Raw genomic sequence first — 18605 nt, 5'->3', positions numbered from 1 at the left:
CCTCCCTCCCCGGCGTACAACTCCTCTTCCCCTGCGCGCAACGCTAGCCACCCATCTTACCCACCGTCAAATCCACCAACCCCCGAAAACCTCCCTACCTGAAACCTAGCCCCTACCAAACCCTAATCGACGGCAACCCTAAACCAACCCCAAACACAAGCCCTGACCTCCACGAACCCAGCTGTCTACCCCAACTTCCACCATTATCATACCCCAATCGACGCTGACCCTAAACCAACCCCAGACCCTATCCCGGACCGACTCTTTTTCCACCTCGACCACTGCCTGAAACCCGTGAGGCTGCGTGATTTGAAACAGGGAGGTTTTTGGGGGGCTGCATTGTTATGGAGGACTGCGTGAGGCTGCATGGGACTGCTTGTGGTTGGGCGTTGGTTTGGGAGGAGAGAGAGTGAAGGAGGAAGAAGAGGGTTTCGGTTTTGGGTTTGGGTAGGGTGGGGTAAGTGGTGACAGAGGTGGTGGACTGGTGGTGGTGTAGAGAGGAGAGAGAAAGAAGAGGAGTGAGAAGGAAAGTGAGAATTTTTAAAAAAAATTAAAAAATCAACCTGATTAACAGGTTATTAAAGGTCAAATGAACCTGTTAAAGAAGGTGGGGTATAAAGGTTGAATTTTTATGAGATTAATGAAAGGTTGGATTTTTAATGTCAGACCGCTCAAAGATTGGAATCTTTTTTTCCATTTTTCCTATTTTTTTTTCTATTAATAAAATCTTTAATATATTAATTTGAAATCTCACGTTTGATGTTTTTTTTTTAAAACCTTTCTTTATATTGGTTATAAATAATGGTATTATAGGTGGCAATCGGCTATATGCTCCAAAAAAAAACCCCCTTATAAATAAATCACCCCTTATAAATTTCTAATATTATTATTTCTATTTAGTTTAAACATTGAGGTTTCTCGTCAAAAAAAAAAAATGAAGAAAAAGAAAACGTTGAAGTTACTTTTCATTGTAAGTAATTTTTTGTTTTATTAAGTGACATATGAATTTAAAATCTTAAACCTTATTTGTTGATTTTGTGACGATTGAATTTTTTTTTCGAAATTAAATTGAAATTCTCTCTTAATTGCCTAAATAATTTTCTATTTGGCTATCGAAGATCTATCTGTAATTTTTTTTACTAAAGGGAAAAAGGATCTGTTCATATCTACTGAGCTGAACTGAACTAAACTGAGCTGAAATAAATATTTTATGAGAGAGGGAAATTAGGAGGTGAACTGATTTGATTGAAGCTGAACTGAAATGAGCTTAAATGAATGTATGGTCTAATTAATTATTGTTAGAAAATTTATCTTATGTAACCCATCATTATTATATATTTGCGATGCTTAATTATCGTAATTATGAAATAAATTGGTATCACATTATATTTTTTGGATTAAGGTCCCTGTCAGCAAACGATAAATATTTTTGTAAAAAAAAACAAAAGATAAATTTTGTTCAACAAAAAAAAAAGAAAAGATAAATTTTTATTTTATTTGAAGTAATCTAAAATATTTTATCTTGTTACTTTGTTATACGGTTATATATTTGATTTTATCATCTTAAATTAATAAATAACTTTTTTTTTCTATTAATAAAATCTTTAATATATTAATTTGAAATCTCACGTTTGATGTTTATTTAAAATCTTTCTTTATATTGGTTATAAATAATGGTATTATAGGTGGCAATCGGCTATATGCTCCAAAAAAAAAACCCTTTATAAAGAAATCACCACCTAAAATCATACGAAGTATAAGAAAATCTGTTAAGCTCATCAACAACCATGAACTCTACAAACCCTAAACCTCCTTTAAACCATCCAATGAAAAGAAGTCAGCAAATATCTTGGTCAGAATTACCACCGGATCTCTTATTACCCATTGCTAAACGCCTTGCAACACAGCCTGATGTCTTCAGCTTCCGACGAGTTTGTAAGTTATGGAGAGCATCAGCCCCTCTCTCACTTCTCGCCTCGAATAACATTTTATCTCCTCTTTTCCCTCATCGTTTTACAATCAAACCCGATACGGTTTATGCTCCTAAACATTATATCGTGTGTATGAATTGTGTTATTCTTTTGCGGTCAAATGTCAATCCCAAACTCCCACCTTTTATAATGACTGTTGATGAATATAGGTCCGGTAAGCTATATGTCAGACGTCCCTTTTGTGCTCGTGTCCCTAAATGTTATCCTTCTTTTGGCAATGTCAATCTTACAGATTTTCCACCTTCATTGGATTTGTCTCGATTTCGTGTGTCCGAATTGGCTAGGTTCCCTACTCTGAGTTATTTGAGTGGTGATAGTCGTATAATTCAATTTAAACTTTACCCGCAAAAACCGTACGACTATCCAAAGCCTAAGGTTGTATTGTTTGTGGATCCAAATTGTGAAAATCGCGCTACTATTAGTGATTATACACTTGTGGAAGTGTCTCAATCTGGAGATCTAATAGTAACAAGGTTTAATGGGGAAAGCCACAATAATTTTACTTACACTCCCAAGAAAAAGGGAAGAAAGCTTGTAGACTTGGTGAATTTTAAGGGAAAAGTTTATGTCATTGATAACTACCATAAGCTACTTTGGATTGATTATCATTCACTAGAACCGTCTAAAATTGTAAAATCACTAAAAAGTGAAAGAATGGGTGACAACAAATTTCTGTTCGTATCATGTAATGAACTCTATGTAGTTTCTATGTGGTCGACTATGTTGATGCCGTCGGAGGTAAAGGAAGAGTCGATCGAGTTTACGTTGTTTAAGCTGAACGAGAAGGAAAACAAGTGGGATAAAATGAAAGGTATAGGTGATGATAAGATATTGTTTCTCACATTTGATGGCTCCTTTGTTGCCTCCACCAACGATTTTCCTGGATGTAAAGGAAATTGCATAATATTTTTTAGGATAACAACGCGAAATGTATATATTAATATGGACCATCGTTGTCGTTATGAAATTTATGTTTATCACTTTGACGGTGGTGATAGTGGTCCTATTTCATCTTATCCAGGCTACTCCGACGTCGTAATATGGCCGCCCCCATCGTGGCTCTGGAACGATTATGCTGCTTCGTCCAAAGGCCCTCCAATCAAAGGATCTTATTTGTATGCTTAAATTAAGAGAAATTAAGAGTTAAGACTAATTGCTATTTTTTTTTTTTTTTTTGTATCTTTTATTTATTACTATTTATTTATTCTAGATTTTATTAGATGTTATATTTGGAATAGCTCATACTCATACCTTGGACTGAGGTATATATATTACTCAAGGTTACTCCAATTAAGATGGTACGGAGTACAATTTATGCTTAAGTGGTAGTTTGATCTAAATTTATTTATTTTTGACAGGAATTGATCTAAATTTAAAGTTTCTTAAAATATCAATTACAAAGTATATGTGTTATGCTATACATACATTTAAGCTATGCTTAATATATTTTCTTCTAGCTACAGAAGTGAGAGTGAAGGATAATTCAGTTGGTTAAAATTTCCCTTTTCGATTTTATGAGATCTTAGGATCATCACCCGTCCTTGTATCTCTTTAAACACAAAAAAAAAAAAAAAAAAAAAGGCCTAAAATCGTTTTACATTGACCTTGTCCTTAGCTTATCCCTATAAGAGTATAACCATGGGATTACTATCTTCAATAAACACCCCAAGTTGAAACATATAAACATGGGTCATCATATTTAGATTGAATTCAATTGTGCTTAGAATTGTCAAACCAATTGGAAACATTGAGAGAAAGAGGGGCAAGGGAAAGGGATGAGACAAAGTTAATTTGTTTGAACAAATACATATCCCTTTAGTCTTTAGATCCATATGTTTACCTGCTATGTATAAATATGACTATTAAAGCTAAACATTTTTATTAGGCGAGAAACTTAAACATAATAATAGCAATTAATTTTGATAAATTAAAAATGTATGGTGACGAGAGTGAGGGATAGTTCAAGTGGTTAGAGCTCCCCTCTCTATTTTAAGAGATTTTGGGATCGATTCTCATCACCCATTCTTGTGGCTCTCTAATCTAATCACCAAAAAAAATGTATGGTAACGTCAACGTGGTAAACTATATAGTACATGAATATAGTAAAATTAATGCTATTAATTTTGAATGAATAATGGTGTTCGGTACTTAAATGAGGTTATGTTCATTGGAGTTTATCCTTTTTATTTATTTATTTTTTTTTTGACGGGGGAGTTTATGCTCTTTTGTTTACTTCGTATATGTTGTTTTGACTTTCACATTTTGTTATATAATATATTTAGCAAATACAGTATATTTTATAGTTATCATATTGTTTGTACTATATATCTTATTTATCCCTATATTTAAATTTAAGGGAATTAGTTAGCATTATTTCCGCCTAACTCCGCGAGCTTTTCATTAACATAAAGTTTCATATGCGGCTGGCGTGCGGCCAGCCGCAATATAATGTTTTTTATTTTTTTTTCTCTCTCTTCTCTATTTCCCATTCTCTTTCCTATTTTCTTCTTCCCATCTAAACACACTCCTTTCATGAACTCTCTTCTATCTCTCCTCTCTCCTCTTTCTCTCTCCTATTTTCATCTTCTCTAGTTAGCCCACTCAAATTAAACCAGTTAAATGGAGAAGCGGTGGTAGGGGGTAAGGAAGCTCCTCATACTCCGTCGCCGAAAAACAAGCTAGAGGTTTTAAGGCCAAATTTAGCCATAAAAACTCTAGATCAAGAGTTTTTATGGCTGAATTTGGCCTTTTTAGCCATATTTCAAGGGAAATTCGAAGCCTATATTTATTTTAAGGTATTTGTTCGATTTAATTTTTTATTTAACAATTTTAATGGTTTTTAGTGGTACGGGAATTGGTGGTGGTGTGGTGGAGTTTAAGGTTTTGAGGACGGCGGTTGAGAAAGGTTGGTGTTGGTGGTGGTTACGGTAGGTTTGGGTGTGGGTTAATGGTTACTAGGTCGGGGGCTACTAGGAGTTACTAGATTGGTTAGGGGTTACTAGGTCGGTTAGGGAGTTACTAAGGGTTACTAGGTCGGTTAGGGGTTACTTGAGGTTACTAGGTTAGGGGTTACTAGGTCGGTTAGGGGTTACTAGGTTAGGGATTACTTGGGGTTACTAGGTTAGGGGTTACTAGGCCGGTCAGGGATTACTAGGGGTTACTAGGTCGGTCAGGGGTTACCAGGTCAGTCAGGGGTTACTTTGTCTGGGGAGTTCTAGAGGGGTTACTTAAGTGGGGTTACTTAAGGGGTTACTAGAAGGGTTACTGATATGGCATTTTACCGCACCAGAAACGTGCTGAAGCAGGGGATATATTTGCCTCTCTTCTTTGATAGCTATTATAATAGTGGGTTAGTTATTGATAAATTAATTTTTTTTTTTCAATATATGTGTTGAATTTGAGGATTTGACTTTCAAAGTTTTCTCTTTAACAATACTGGACGTAAGTCGTACAGTGCACAGTGTTTACTGTTTAGTTATTTGGATCACTATGATTTTTTTAAATTAACTATCACATTGGTTTTTTTTACCTACAAAAATCATTTCTTTTATGAATCTTATTAATTTTAATCTGAAATCTTATTTGTTGATTTTGTGACGATTGTTTTTTTTTTTTTTTTTTTTTTTTTTTTTTTTTTTTTTTATGTAGTAATTTTAAAACAATGGTATCATTTTGTATTTTTTGGATTAAATTCCTGTTAGCAAAAGATAAATTTTATTTATTTGAAATAATCTAAAATCATTGATCTTATTCGTTCATTATACCATTGAATTTATCATCTCATTGATCCTACCTTGAATTAATTAATAGATTATCTCTTTTTCTATAAACAAATAAAACCTTTAATATCAAAAAATGATATTTGTTAATTTTAGTAGCGTTTGAATCTTATTTTTTATTCTTTCTTTTAATTAGCTATAAATTATGGTATTATATGTGGCAATATGCTCCAAAAAAAAGTCTAATCACCACCTAAAATCTTGTTCAATTCATAAACCCTAATCATCAACCATGAACTCCACAAACCCTAAACCTCCTTTAAACCATCCAATGAAAAGCAGCAACCATAGTCAGCAAATATCTTTTCTGACCGGATCTCTTATTACCCATTGCTAAACGTCTTGCAACACAACCTGATGTCTTCAACTTCCGGCGAGTTTGTAAGATATGGAGAGCATCAGCCCCTCTCTCACTTATCGCCTCGAAAAACATGTTATCTCCTCTTTTCCCACATCATTTTACAATCAAACCCGATACGAATAATGCTCCTAAACATTATATCGTGTGCATGAATTGTGTTATTCTCTTGCGGTCAAATGACAATCCCGAGCTCCCGCCTTTTATAATTACTGTTGATGAGTATACCTCCTATATGTTAGACGTCCCTTTTGTGCTCATCCCTTTACTTATTATTCCGATTTTGAAGATACCAATATTCTTATTAGAGATTTTCCACGTTATTTGGATTTATCTCGATATCGTGTGTTGGAATTGGCTAGATTCCCTACTTGAAGTTATGTTATGGATGATAATACACCTTATGTTTATTTACTCTCACGAAACTACTATGCGAGGCCTAATAAGGTTGTATTGTTTGCGGATCCAAATTGTGAAAATCGCACTACTATTAATGACTATGCACTTGTGGAACTTGTGTCTCAATCGCGATGTCTAATTCTAAAAAGGCTTAGAAATGGGGAAAGACATAGGTTTACTTACGAGTACAAGAAAAAGGGGAGAAGGCTTATAGACTTGGTGAATTTTAAGGGGAAAGTATATGTCATCGATAACTACCATAGGGTACTTTCAATTGATTATCATTCATTGGAAGTGTCGAAAATTGTAAAATCCCTTAGGAGTGAAAGAATGTGTGACAGGAAATTTTTGTTCGTATCATGTGATGAACTCTACGCAATTTCTATGTGGTCGAAGGAAAAGGAGGGGTCGGTCGACTTTTCGGTGTTTAAGCTGAATGAGAAGGAAAAGAAGTGGGAAAAGCTTAAAGGTATAGGTGATGATAAGATATTGTTTCTCACGTATGATGGCTCCTTCGTTGCCTCAACCAACAATTTTCCTGGATGTAAAAGAAATTGTATAATATTTTTCAGGATAATAAGGAAAACTAGATGTTGAGCAATTAGGTTTTGATGATTATAAACTAATGATGATTATCTATCTAACGTGTATGTTAAGTTGTGCATAGAAAGAGCAAGTTATGTTTGGAACAGGATACAAGGAACCTGAGCAATGACAAGTATATATATAAGGAACTTGAGCAATATAGGATAAGCAATAGAGGAACAAGAACAATGATAAGTGTTACGGTTGATAAGCATGATGATGGCTAAGGAACCATGAAGGTAACTATGTAAATAGGTGTTTACATATGTTAGCTTCACGAGGTAAGTATCCTATACATATATATGTCATGTATGTGTAGAAGTCTTTTAATTTAGTTTAGTTTTCTTTATTTTTTTATAAATGAAAAAACTAACCTTCTGAGTTACTTTGTTATCCTCAGAAGTTTGCTCAGTTTGTCATCATTAAAAAGGGGCAACTTGTTGACCCTTATGAGGTTTTGATGATGATGTTAAGAATTGAGCAAACTTCCATTTAATAAGGATTTTCTAGTGTTGTGATGTTTGCAGGTCCAGTAAGCGTTGAGGGCTGAAGTAGGAACTGAAACAAAGGAACTTTAGAAGATCCATGAGGATACAAGTAAAGTTAGAAGAAGAGTTCCAGAAATGGAACTTCTAGAAGTTTCTTAACAGGAACTTCAAAACGGGTTGTAACGACCTGGTTCCGGTGTAATGCTGGGGCAAACCCTAAGATCCAGAATATATCAAGACTACAGGATTCCAGAACAAGAGTTTCAGAGAAGCAACATGAAGACAGAGAAATAGAAGTATATTGCTCTAGGATTCATGTAAGTATGTTGGACATAAAAGTCGGTCTGGAACAAGTCTTTATAGAACCAAGGTGAACTCCAAACAGTCAATGAAATTAGAGTAACTGACTTGTCAGGAACTCGGAGACTGTCAGAGTTCAGGAACCTAATAGGAACTTAAGTGCGCACGTTGTTAAAAGTCGGTTTTAATGATATATATATTTACCTTATACGTGCATATCTTTTAGAGATTTGGTTTTACTGAATAAAGATATTTATCTTCTAATAAATCCCTTTTGGAAAAAGATAAATTTTGTTTAAAAAGTATTTTTAAACTAAAAGATAAGATTGAAATAAAATCTGATTTTATGTTAAATTTATCTTATTATTATTGATAGATTTTATTCTTAACAAAAAGATATATTTTCGGAAAACTTGTTTTTAGAAAATATCTTTTAAACTTATCTTTTCAGAAAATCTATCTTTTTCAAGATGAAATGAATAATTCGAGTGTACTATAAATATGCTCATATGTATTCATTCAAAGTTGAGGCTGATGAAGTGAGGTGGTCGTGCTTAATAGTTTTATCCTTCACCACGAAGCTAAGTCAGTTCTCGTGGTCAAAGTTCCTATCAGGTTTTGGTCACAATACGTCCAGTGAGTTCTAGACAGGTCTCGAGTGTCCAACATATTAGTTTTATCTCTTTATTCATAGATATGTATTTAGGGATATTCAATGAGATCTTGTAATGGGAAAAAGGGTTTTGAGTGTTTTGTATTTTGGGGTGAGATTGTGAATTCTCTTAAATTCACGCAAGTGATGAGTTTGAAATCTCGTAAAATTCGAGTGGTAGCTGTGAGTGCACAGTGAGTGAAAGGAACCTGAGAGGTGTCTTGGGTCACCTAGGAAGTGTCCTGGGTTAAGGGAGAAAAAGGGTCCTGAGAGGTGTCTTAGGTCTGGTAGGAGGTGTCCTATCATATAGTCAAGTGTCCGTGGTGGAACTTGCGAAGCAAATGTCTGTGTAATAGGTTGTACTAGGAGAGTTGTCTATTATAGTGGAATTTGTTTATAAGTCCCAATAGGGCCGAGGTTTTACTTCCAGTTGGGCACTGGATGGTTTCCTCGTAAAACTTGCTGTGTGCTTTAAGTTCCTTTACGTTTTAATTGTTTATTTCCGCTTAAGTTTCGCGATTGGAACCTACTACCATTCACCCCCCCTCTTGTAGTAGTTCATCTACACTAACAATTGGTATCGGAGCTGGTGCTCTTGATAAACTGGGCAACCCCGAGGAGCAAGTTCTAGGCTAGGATGGATATCTACAAGAAATGCAGCGAATGGAACTCAACCCTAGAACGTTCCCAATACCACGGGAAGACCAAAGTCTGTTTGTGAAGCAGAATTGATTCAAAGATGAACATCTTTGAGGTAAGTGTCTCATCTTTGAAATCTTGATTATATGCATGATATTATGTGTACAAGTTCCTTGCAATATTTCTACTTAAACTTTGGATTTTGTTTTGAAAGTTTGTAAATCAATTTTGAAAGTATTTGTCAGATTTACGAATTGATTTATTTTTAAAGAATCGGTTTACTAAAAATAGTTCAAGGAACGCATTGTGTAGAATTATGCATATTTGGTCTTTTGGAACCTGGATTACCCCTGTATGGAAACTTAATTCTTTGGGCAAGGTAATGAACGTATATTTTGAATATTTGCCAAAGAATGACCTTATCATGTGTATGTATTATTCTGAATATTTGTTATGTAGACACATGATGTTTATTGTTAGTAAAGATAGTTGGTTTAACCGTAGTTATTTTAATTATGGATTATTGACGTCTATTACTAACATGAAGGTACCCAATATATATTGGGTAACCAAAGCCAAAAGATGACTGATTTTGCAGGCTATGTGAGTGGAGTACAACTTATTAATAACGATGATCTTTGGTTGTTTGTATATAAGGAATTATGTGCAAGTTCCTCTCACTAGAAAGCCTTTATAAGAGGTTTGTAGTAGGTGAAGCGACAATATGGATAAGTGTGTAAGTTGCCTATACATCTCTCTGTAAATATTGGTCATGCGCTTTTGGTATGTATTAATCCTTCACAAATTTCTATTGAAATTTAATTCCCTATTCTTATGAAGGTTATTTGTGAATGGATGTGAAGAGAAGTTGTTTTGATAGTTATAATGTATATCATGACAAACTAACTTCTCTTTTTGTTTTGTGCAAGTTATTATTGATTGTTTTGTAGGTTTGTCCATATAGATAAATCAGGGCATAAAAGTTTGTTCCTTTAGGAACTCAATGCTGAAAGGAGTTGGAACTTGGTGAACTTGAAATGATAAAACGGATTAGGGATACAGGAATAACTAAGCTTCTATATCAAGGTGCTATAGGAGTTAGACTATAAATTTCTGTTCAGCTTCTTGTTCAAGTTCCAGTCAAGTTCCTATGGTTAAAGTTCCCTGGAACAAAGCATTAATTCATGTAGCAAACTCTCATGAAGGATGATGGGTTAAGATGATTATCTTTGACTGCGTGTTGAAGATTCATAATTTCGTTCATGGAGCAACATCTAAAAGGGAGTATTTCTTATAGGAACTTTATGCTCAAATATTTTTTATGCTTAGATTGTATCTATCTCTTTTGACTAACTTACTAACCTATTGAAAGCACAAAAGAATTCTCTTAGGTTTTGATTTTTCAGGTTACATCTTTTGAATGATAATATGAGGGACTTTGCCAAGGTGTTGAATAATTTGATATTAAATCAACACGTTCCTCTACCCAAGACATGATATACATGGACCGGAAGGACATGTTCCAACCTTATGTTAAAAGGAACATGGAGAGTTGAAGGTTTACAGTAGGAGGGAAATCGTAGTATCTTGACAGCGAGGTTCCAAGGAGATGATGATAGCCAAATCAAGGCATCTCCTTCTATAAACCTACAATGGAAGAACCTTGACTCATAATACTAACACGGAAGGTAAAATTGCTGCATAACAGGTAGTTAGTAAGTCAAGTTCCTATCCCATTGTGAATATTTTTATGTCAAGTTTTTAATGCACATTCTGGTTTTCAATCGCTTGTAACTCTAGTTGTTTCATGGCTTCAAGATGACATCATCAATAAAGAGTGAAAATGTCACATATGAAGGGAATCAAAAAGGGAACACATCATTTGTGGATCTCAAGGTGATTCCTAACAACAACCTGACATTTCTAGGTTTTATTGAAGATGAGATACTTCTATGCTTCAAACTGTGAACATGTAAATCTTTTCATGCTTGATAAACCTAGTAGGAACTCGATAATAGGTATATGTATATGTAAGTTCCAAACAGGTTAAGATCGAGAAGCATGAGAATCAAACACATGTTACATTCTCTTTCAACATCAGGTAGATGGTAAGCAACACTAATCCATTGGATCTTAGTGATATGGATATGTTTACCATGTGATATGTAGAGACTAATTTAAAGAGATGTCTTGTTTATAAGTAATGAAAGCAAATGTGCACTTGGTTACTTTTCTTAATAGAAGAGACAATGAATTGTTTGTTGAAAGTCTTTTCTATCACAGGGTAAGTGGCTAAGTGTTCACCATCTATGAGGTTATAGATCTAACAACGGAACCTAGTTCTAGTCATGTTTAGTGTTTGTTGCAGGAACACGGGATTGATAATAAGTTTCCAATTTTGAATCATGAAAGACAAGAAGAGAACAAAGTTATATACTAATGGTCTTTGCAGGTTCTTTGGAATAGTTTTCAATGCCTCTTGCTACATCATCAACAATGAAGCAATAGATCTTTGATTAACAAGACACCCTATGTTCCACTTAAGGATGTTTGATGATAGAAGTGCCAAGGCTATTTATCCATAAACGCCGAGAACAGCAAAGCATAAAGAGTTTACCCTATCTTGTTTAATGTGCAATAAGTGAACATATTTTGAGACTAACATGTTTATTCCCATCAGGCAGGTGATAAAAGGTGAACTCGCAAGTTCTTGAAGAACTAACTGAGTTCCTAGTAAAGAAATATGTCACTAAGAATAACAGCAAGGGATAGCTACATATGTTGAGGAACTTCAAGATGTTAAGTTCCAACTCATGCAGCAAAGTTCAAAGAACTCAATACAAGAAAGCAAGTTCCAACGAAGTTCCAGAGCTGAGATAATATTTGTTCCGACCAGCAATATCTCAACAAACTATGGAACTAAAGTGTCTTTTATGCATATGTAACCAAGGAGAAAACCTCAACAACCAAGGATCAGAGAAGAGCTCGAGATATCAACTGAAAAAGATGGACTTCATAACTCATAGTTGTATAAAAGATAAGTTTGTTTTTAAGGTAGATGTAAACATATAATTGGTTGTTATCAGGTTAGATGTGCAGCAGGAACTTAATAAGCTTAAAAGGAAGAGGATGCATGTCACATCCTGAACCTATTCTAGAACACCTAAAAAGGGTCGGAGATTAAAAAGGGTGTTCTGGAAAAAGCTTGTTGAGTAAGGCACGTGAATGGAACAAGGCCAGGTTGGTTCTTAAAGAAACAACCAATACAAAGGTATGTATTGTCTTTAAGGATCTTGTTGCGTGTGTAGCTAGACTTGAAGCAAATTGAATAATATTTGTTCTTGCTGTTTATATGGGATTAGAGTTGTACCACATGGATGTCTTGTATGTCTCGAGATGAATTTTCGTAGACGTCTATGTGGAACATACTCTAGGATAAATCGCTATCCAAGTTCCTTCTTGAAAATTGAGCTTTAAAAGTATCAATTTTTGTTTTCAAGATGTACTGAGTTATTAGTAGTACTTGTGTACATTAATATATCTCTGGTACTACTAACGAGCCATTGTGTATTGGTTTTTGCTAGTTTATGATAAGAAAATATATTTGTAAGCATTAACCGCTGACAATGGAACTTGAGTTAGAAGTGGAAGTTCATATTAGATTCGAGATCATCAAGGAATAGAACAACCACTTCAAGAACTCCAAGGTAAGCCATCATATTCAACCAATGCTTTAAAGTTATATTTTTACTGGTAAAAGACTACATAAGATATAAGTTCCTTTTCACATGTCGGCATTAGATGAATTGAATTGATATATCTTTGGTATGAATGCAATATGTGAATTTGTGAATTGATTCTCTTATGATTTGTCTCGACTTATCATATTCTTGTTTATTGCTTAATGGAACAAGACTTGATAAAACATAACATGAGTATAAAGTATTTTTCCCTTAAGGTATGTCAAGTTGGGGTTCCTATGCATGTTAAGCATAAAGTAAAGAATGTGCGCTTATTGTTTATGTGTCACACTTAGTTCGTGTGTTGTAAAAGACATACTCACTTGCCTAAGAGTATTAGAGGTCTCATAATAGAACTATGGGTGCTGTCAAACACGAAGTTCCTAAGTTGCCAAAGGAACAATGGAAGAAACTTTGATGGAACAAGACAGGTAAGTTCCCAGACCGTTTGTAACTCACTTGTTTAAATTTCAGAGGGAACTAACCTATCTTTTAGCCAACTTTCAAGCATCCACGCCATATATCTTCGATCGCAACATTATTCTACAACTCTAAGTTGTGTGTCCATGTTGCATATACTTTAATTGTCCCATATTCAGAAAATCGAAGATTCTTATTCACCCAATTCAATTTCCTCTTTCCGTTCACACACTTTTACTTCTTATTCTTGATTCCCATGTGCTCTAAGTTTGTTGATCATCTTTTTATGATTTGATGAAACATGAAAAATGGTGATTATATTTTGAGGGGGAAGTTGAAGATAAAGAAAGAAGTAAGTACTTGAAAAGGAAGAAGAATGGTAAGGGACTCAGGGGGAATAAGGCAGGAACCAAGAAATCAAAATGGTTCAGATCTGGTTGTGAAACTCAAGTGTATGAGTAAGTAATATCTTCATTGATTTAAAAATGTGTTATTCCAGGAAAGTATGCAAAATTTGTATAATGACACCCTTTAAAAAAAATAAATAAAAAAAATTTAAAAAAAAAAGAAAAGAAAAGAAAAAGAAAAGGGTGATCAAATATTTAATTTCCTGGATATCTAAAGATGAAGAATATTGACTTTGATGTGGAGTACTCGTACTCGTATACTTTGATGTGGAGTACTCGTATACTTGGTGAGCTAGTGAAGGAACAACGACAAACGTTGAAGGAACTTGGCTATGATGAAACTGAAATCTATTTAAGTTCCAGTATGCAGAATGTTCCTCAAAGAAGTTGGTGGTAGAAGTAAGGGAATTTGGTTATCAATTGGTAAGATGAATATGTGTTGTGTTTAGCAGGAGTTTCAAGAGTATGAAATGAAGAACAAATGTGGTGAACCTCTTCATCTCAAAAGGTCTAAACGAAGAGCACAAATTCCACCTCATGTTCCCTCTACTTATTTTGTTCCATATGATTCTTTATATATCCTTTGAGCTTGCGCTTTCATTTGTCTATTCATGCAGTCCATTCCTAACTTTTTAGCTCTGATATTTACTTGATTCTTAACCTCTTATTTTTCAAGTTCAATTAACGGTTTTGAAGTTGGGCCTTTGGATTGTGAGTTGGAAATTAGTGTGAAAATGGTATCCGTGTTTGAAAAGTGAGTACCTTAAGGCTTTTAGGAACAACAAGTGTTTAACCATTATATATTTACTTATTATATGGTGGTAGGTGTGACATATGACTTTAAGTGTGTATAATTTACGAAAAACAAACGTGTGGAACAATACCCTTTTGATAATGACAAAAGGGGGAAGATTATGTATGATGCTTGTGGTATGCAGTAATTAAGTCTAAAGTTCTTACATCATGATCGTTGAAAGTATATATATATTGATAATGATGTGTATTGCTAAGTTCCTAACTATGTTAAGTTCCTGTGTATGTTCCTAACTTTGTTAAATGTTATTTCCTTGAAAAACTAAGGGGGGATAAATGTACAACGATTATCCTTTAATATGTGATAAGCATCATTAGTTTGTCATCATCAAAAAGGGGGAAATTGTTGAGCAATTAGGTTTTGATGATTATAAAATAATGATGATTATCTATCTAACGTGTATGTTAAGTTGTGCATAGAAAGAGCAAGTTATGTTTGGAACAGGATACAAGGAACCTAAGCAATGACAAGTATATATATAAGGAACTTGAGCAATATAGGATAAGCAATAGAGGAACAAGAACAATGATAAGTGTTACGGTTGATAAGCATGATGATGGCTAAGGAACCATGAAGGTAACTATGTAAATAGGTGTTTACATATGTTAGCTTCACGAGGTAAGTATCTTATACATATATATGTCATGTATGTGTAGAAGTCTTTTAATTTAGTTTAGTTTTCTTTATTGTTTTTATAAATGAAAAAACTAACCTTCTGAGTTACATTGTTATCCTCAGAAGTTTGCTCAGTTTGTCATCATTAAAAAGGGGCAACTTGTTGACCCTTATGAGGTTTTGATGATGATGTTAAGAATTGAGCAAACTTCCATTTAATAAGGATTTTCTAGTGTTGTGATGTTTGCAGGTCCAGTAAGCGTTGAGGGCTGAAGTAGGAACTGAAACAAAGGAACTTTAGAAGATCCATGAGGATACAAGTAAAGTTAGAAGAAGAGTTCCAGAAATGGAACTTCTAGAAGTTTCTTAACAGGAACTTCAAAACGGGTTGTAACGACCTGGTTCCGGTGTAATGCTGGGGCAAACCCTAAGATCCAGAATATATCAAGACTATAGGATTCCAGAACAAGAGTTTCAGAGAAGCAACATGAAAACAGAGAAATAGAAGTATATTGCTCTAGGATTCATGTAAGTATGTTGGACATAAAAGTCGGTCTGGAACAAGTCTTTATAGAACCAAGGTGAACTCCAAACAGTCAATGAAATTAGAGTAACTGACTTGTCAGGAACTCGGAGACTGTCAGAGTTCAGGAACCTAATAGGAACTTAAGTGCGCACGTTGTTAAAAGTCGGTTTTAATGATATATATATTTACCTTATACGTGCATATCTTTTAGGGATTTGGTTTTACTGAATAAAGATATTTATCTTCTAATAAATCCCTTTTGGAAAAAGATAAATTTTGTTTAAAAAGTATTTTTAAACTAAAAGATAAGATTGAAATAAAATCTGATTTTATGTTAAATTTATCTTATTATTATTGACAGATTTTATTCTTAACAAAAAGATATATTTTCGGAAAACTTGTTTTTAGAAAATATCTTTTAAACTTATCTTTTCAGAAAATCTATCTTTTTCAAGATGAAATGAATAATTCGAGTGTACTATAAATATGCTCATATGTATTCATTCAAAGTTGAGGCTGATGAAGTGAGGTGGTCGTGCTTAATAGTTTTATCCTTCACCACGAAGCTAAGTCAGTTCTCGTGGTCAAAGTTCCTATCAGGTTTTGGTCACAATACGTCCAGTGAGTTCTAGACAGGTCTCGAGTGTCCAACATATTAGTTTTATCTCTTTATTCATAGATATGTATTTAGGGATATTCAATGAGATCTTGTAATGGGAAAAAGGGTTTTGAGTGTTTTGTATTTTGGGGTGAGATTGTGAATTCTCTTAAATTCACGCAAGTGATGAGTTTGAAATCTCGTAAAATTCGAGTGGTAGCTGTGAGTGCACAGTGAGTGAAAGGAACCTGAGAGGTGTCTTGGGTCACCTAGGAAGTGTCCTGGGTTAAGGGAGAAAAAGGGTCTTGAGAGGTGTCTTAGGTCTGGTAGGAGGTGTCCTATCATATAGTCAAGTGTCCGTGGTGGAACTTGCGAAGCAAATGTCTGTGTAATAGGTTGTACTAGGAGAGTTGTCTATTATAGTGGAATTTGTTTATAAGTCCCAATAGGGCCGAGGTTTTACTTCCAGTTGGGCACTGGATGGTTTCCTCGTAAAACTTGTTGTGTGCTTTAAGTTCCTTTACGTTTTAATTGTTTATTTCCGCTTAAGTTTCGCGATTGGAACCTACTACCATTCACCCCCCCTCTTGTAGTAGTTCATCTACACTAACACTAGATATATTGAGATGTCGTATCATCATGATGATTATGACATTTATGTTTTTCACTTCGACGGTGGTGGTAGTGGTCCTATTGCATCTTATCCAGGCTATTCCGATGTCGTCGTATGGCCACCCCCGTCGTGGCTCTACGGGAACGATTCTGGTTTGTGAAACTGTGAAAGTGCTAGCTTTTAGTTATGTTTGAAATAGCTCATACTCATACAGTATTACAGTGGACTGAGGTATATCCATATATATGTTACAATTAAGATGGTAACTTTATGCTTTAAGTTGTAATTTTTATTTAAAAAAAAAAATTCTAAATATCACTTATTTGTGTTGTTGTGCTTGTGCACCCCAACAAAATAAGAAGTGCCTGTAAAAAAAAGACAAAATAAGAAGTTAAGGAAATATTTTATGCGTTCATGTTCTTGGAATGTTGTTTGTATCATGGGTCTGGAATCATAAACCACATTGTTCAACTCTTAACTATGTAACATCTAGGTTACATGGCACTCATGGGACTGTATCCTGCTATTATATGAATTGTTCAACTTTTTTAATAAAAAAATTTAAGTAAAGTAAGATAAATAAGATAATTGTTAAATAATATGAGTGACTTCATATGTAGTATGCTCTAATAGGAGAACGAAATGACAAAATATATTATATGAATTTTAACATTCCGTACTCGTGTCCCTTATTTTGAGATAGATATTTTCTCGTATCCGTATCATACCCGTATCTGTGTGTATTATGGCCTTATAAAAAAAGGTATCATGGCCTTATCGGATGATAGTTTACAATTTAGAGCTGTCAATTCGGGTAAACGGGTCGGGTTTGGGTCGGGTAAGAGTGGGTCAGGTCAACTCGGGTCGGGTCAATTCAGATTAATTCCATAACCTGTGCGGGTCAGGTTTGGGTTGAGTTATGCTTGAGTCGAGTCACGTCGGGTCATACTTCTTATCGGGTTTGGGTCGGATTTAGGTCGGGTTAATTATAGGTCGGGTTAATTATAGGTCGGGTTACATTTGGGTCGGGTAAACAATAGGTCGGGTTTAATTCGGGTTTTCACGGGTTAAAACAGGTTAGGATAATATTCGGGTTTGAGTCGGGTTTGGTTCAATCAATAATTTGTGGGTTAGAATCAGGTCGGGTCATTCTCGGGTTTGAGTCGGGTTCGGTTCAAGTCAATAATTTGCGGATTATAATGTCGGGTCATTTTCAAGTCGGGTCATTCTCGGGTTCAAGTCGGGTTCGGTTCAAGTCAATAATTTGCGAGTTATAATTAGGTTGGGTCTTTTGCAAGTCGGGTTCGGTTCAAGTCAATAATTTGCGAGTTATAATTAGGTTAGGTCTTTTGCAAGTCGGGTCATTCTCGGATTCAAGTTGGGTTATGTTCAAGTCAATAATTTGCAGGTTACAATCGGGTCGGGTCATTTCCAAGTAAGGTCATATACGGGTTCAACTAACTATAAATAGATAATTATCATTTTTATCAAGCTAATTATTTCCTTTGACTATAATATATATGGAAATATACTAGGGAACTATAGTTTGTAATTTAGGAAGATAATTATCTCCTTTGACCATACAACAAATATATACTATATTTAACTCTTATATTTGAGGATGATGCTCCTTTCTTTTATTGGCATGGACCGACTTGGTCTGCCAAGACAAAATGCTTTG

The 18605-nt window shown here is 34.6% G+C and overlaps 1 protein-coding gene across 1 annotated transcript; it reads left to right on the top strand.

Annotated features, from left to right (window-relative positions):
* Nucleotides 1–1787: 1787 nt before the first annotated feature.
* LOC145566080 (F-box protein SKIP23-like) lies at nucleotides 1788–3116 on the top strand. The gene has a single exon (XM_081625623.1). It carries the CDS (start codon nucleotides 1788–1790, stop codon nucleotides 3114–3116), a length of 1329 nt encoding a protein of 442 aa, XP_081481749.1.
* The last annotated feature ends 15489 nt before the right edge of the window (nucleotides 3117–18605 follow it).

This window comes from Chenopodium album, chromosome 11 (assembly GCF_948465745.1).
Source record: "Chenopodium album chromosome 11, dcCheAlbu1.1, whole genome shotgun sequence".
NCBI lineage: Eukaryota > Viridiplantae > Streptophyta > Magnoliopsida > Caryophyllales > Amaranthaceae > Chenopodium > Chenopodium album.
Note: the sequence above shows the minus strand (reverse complement) of the source record. Positions and strands in the feature narration are given on the sequence as shown.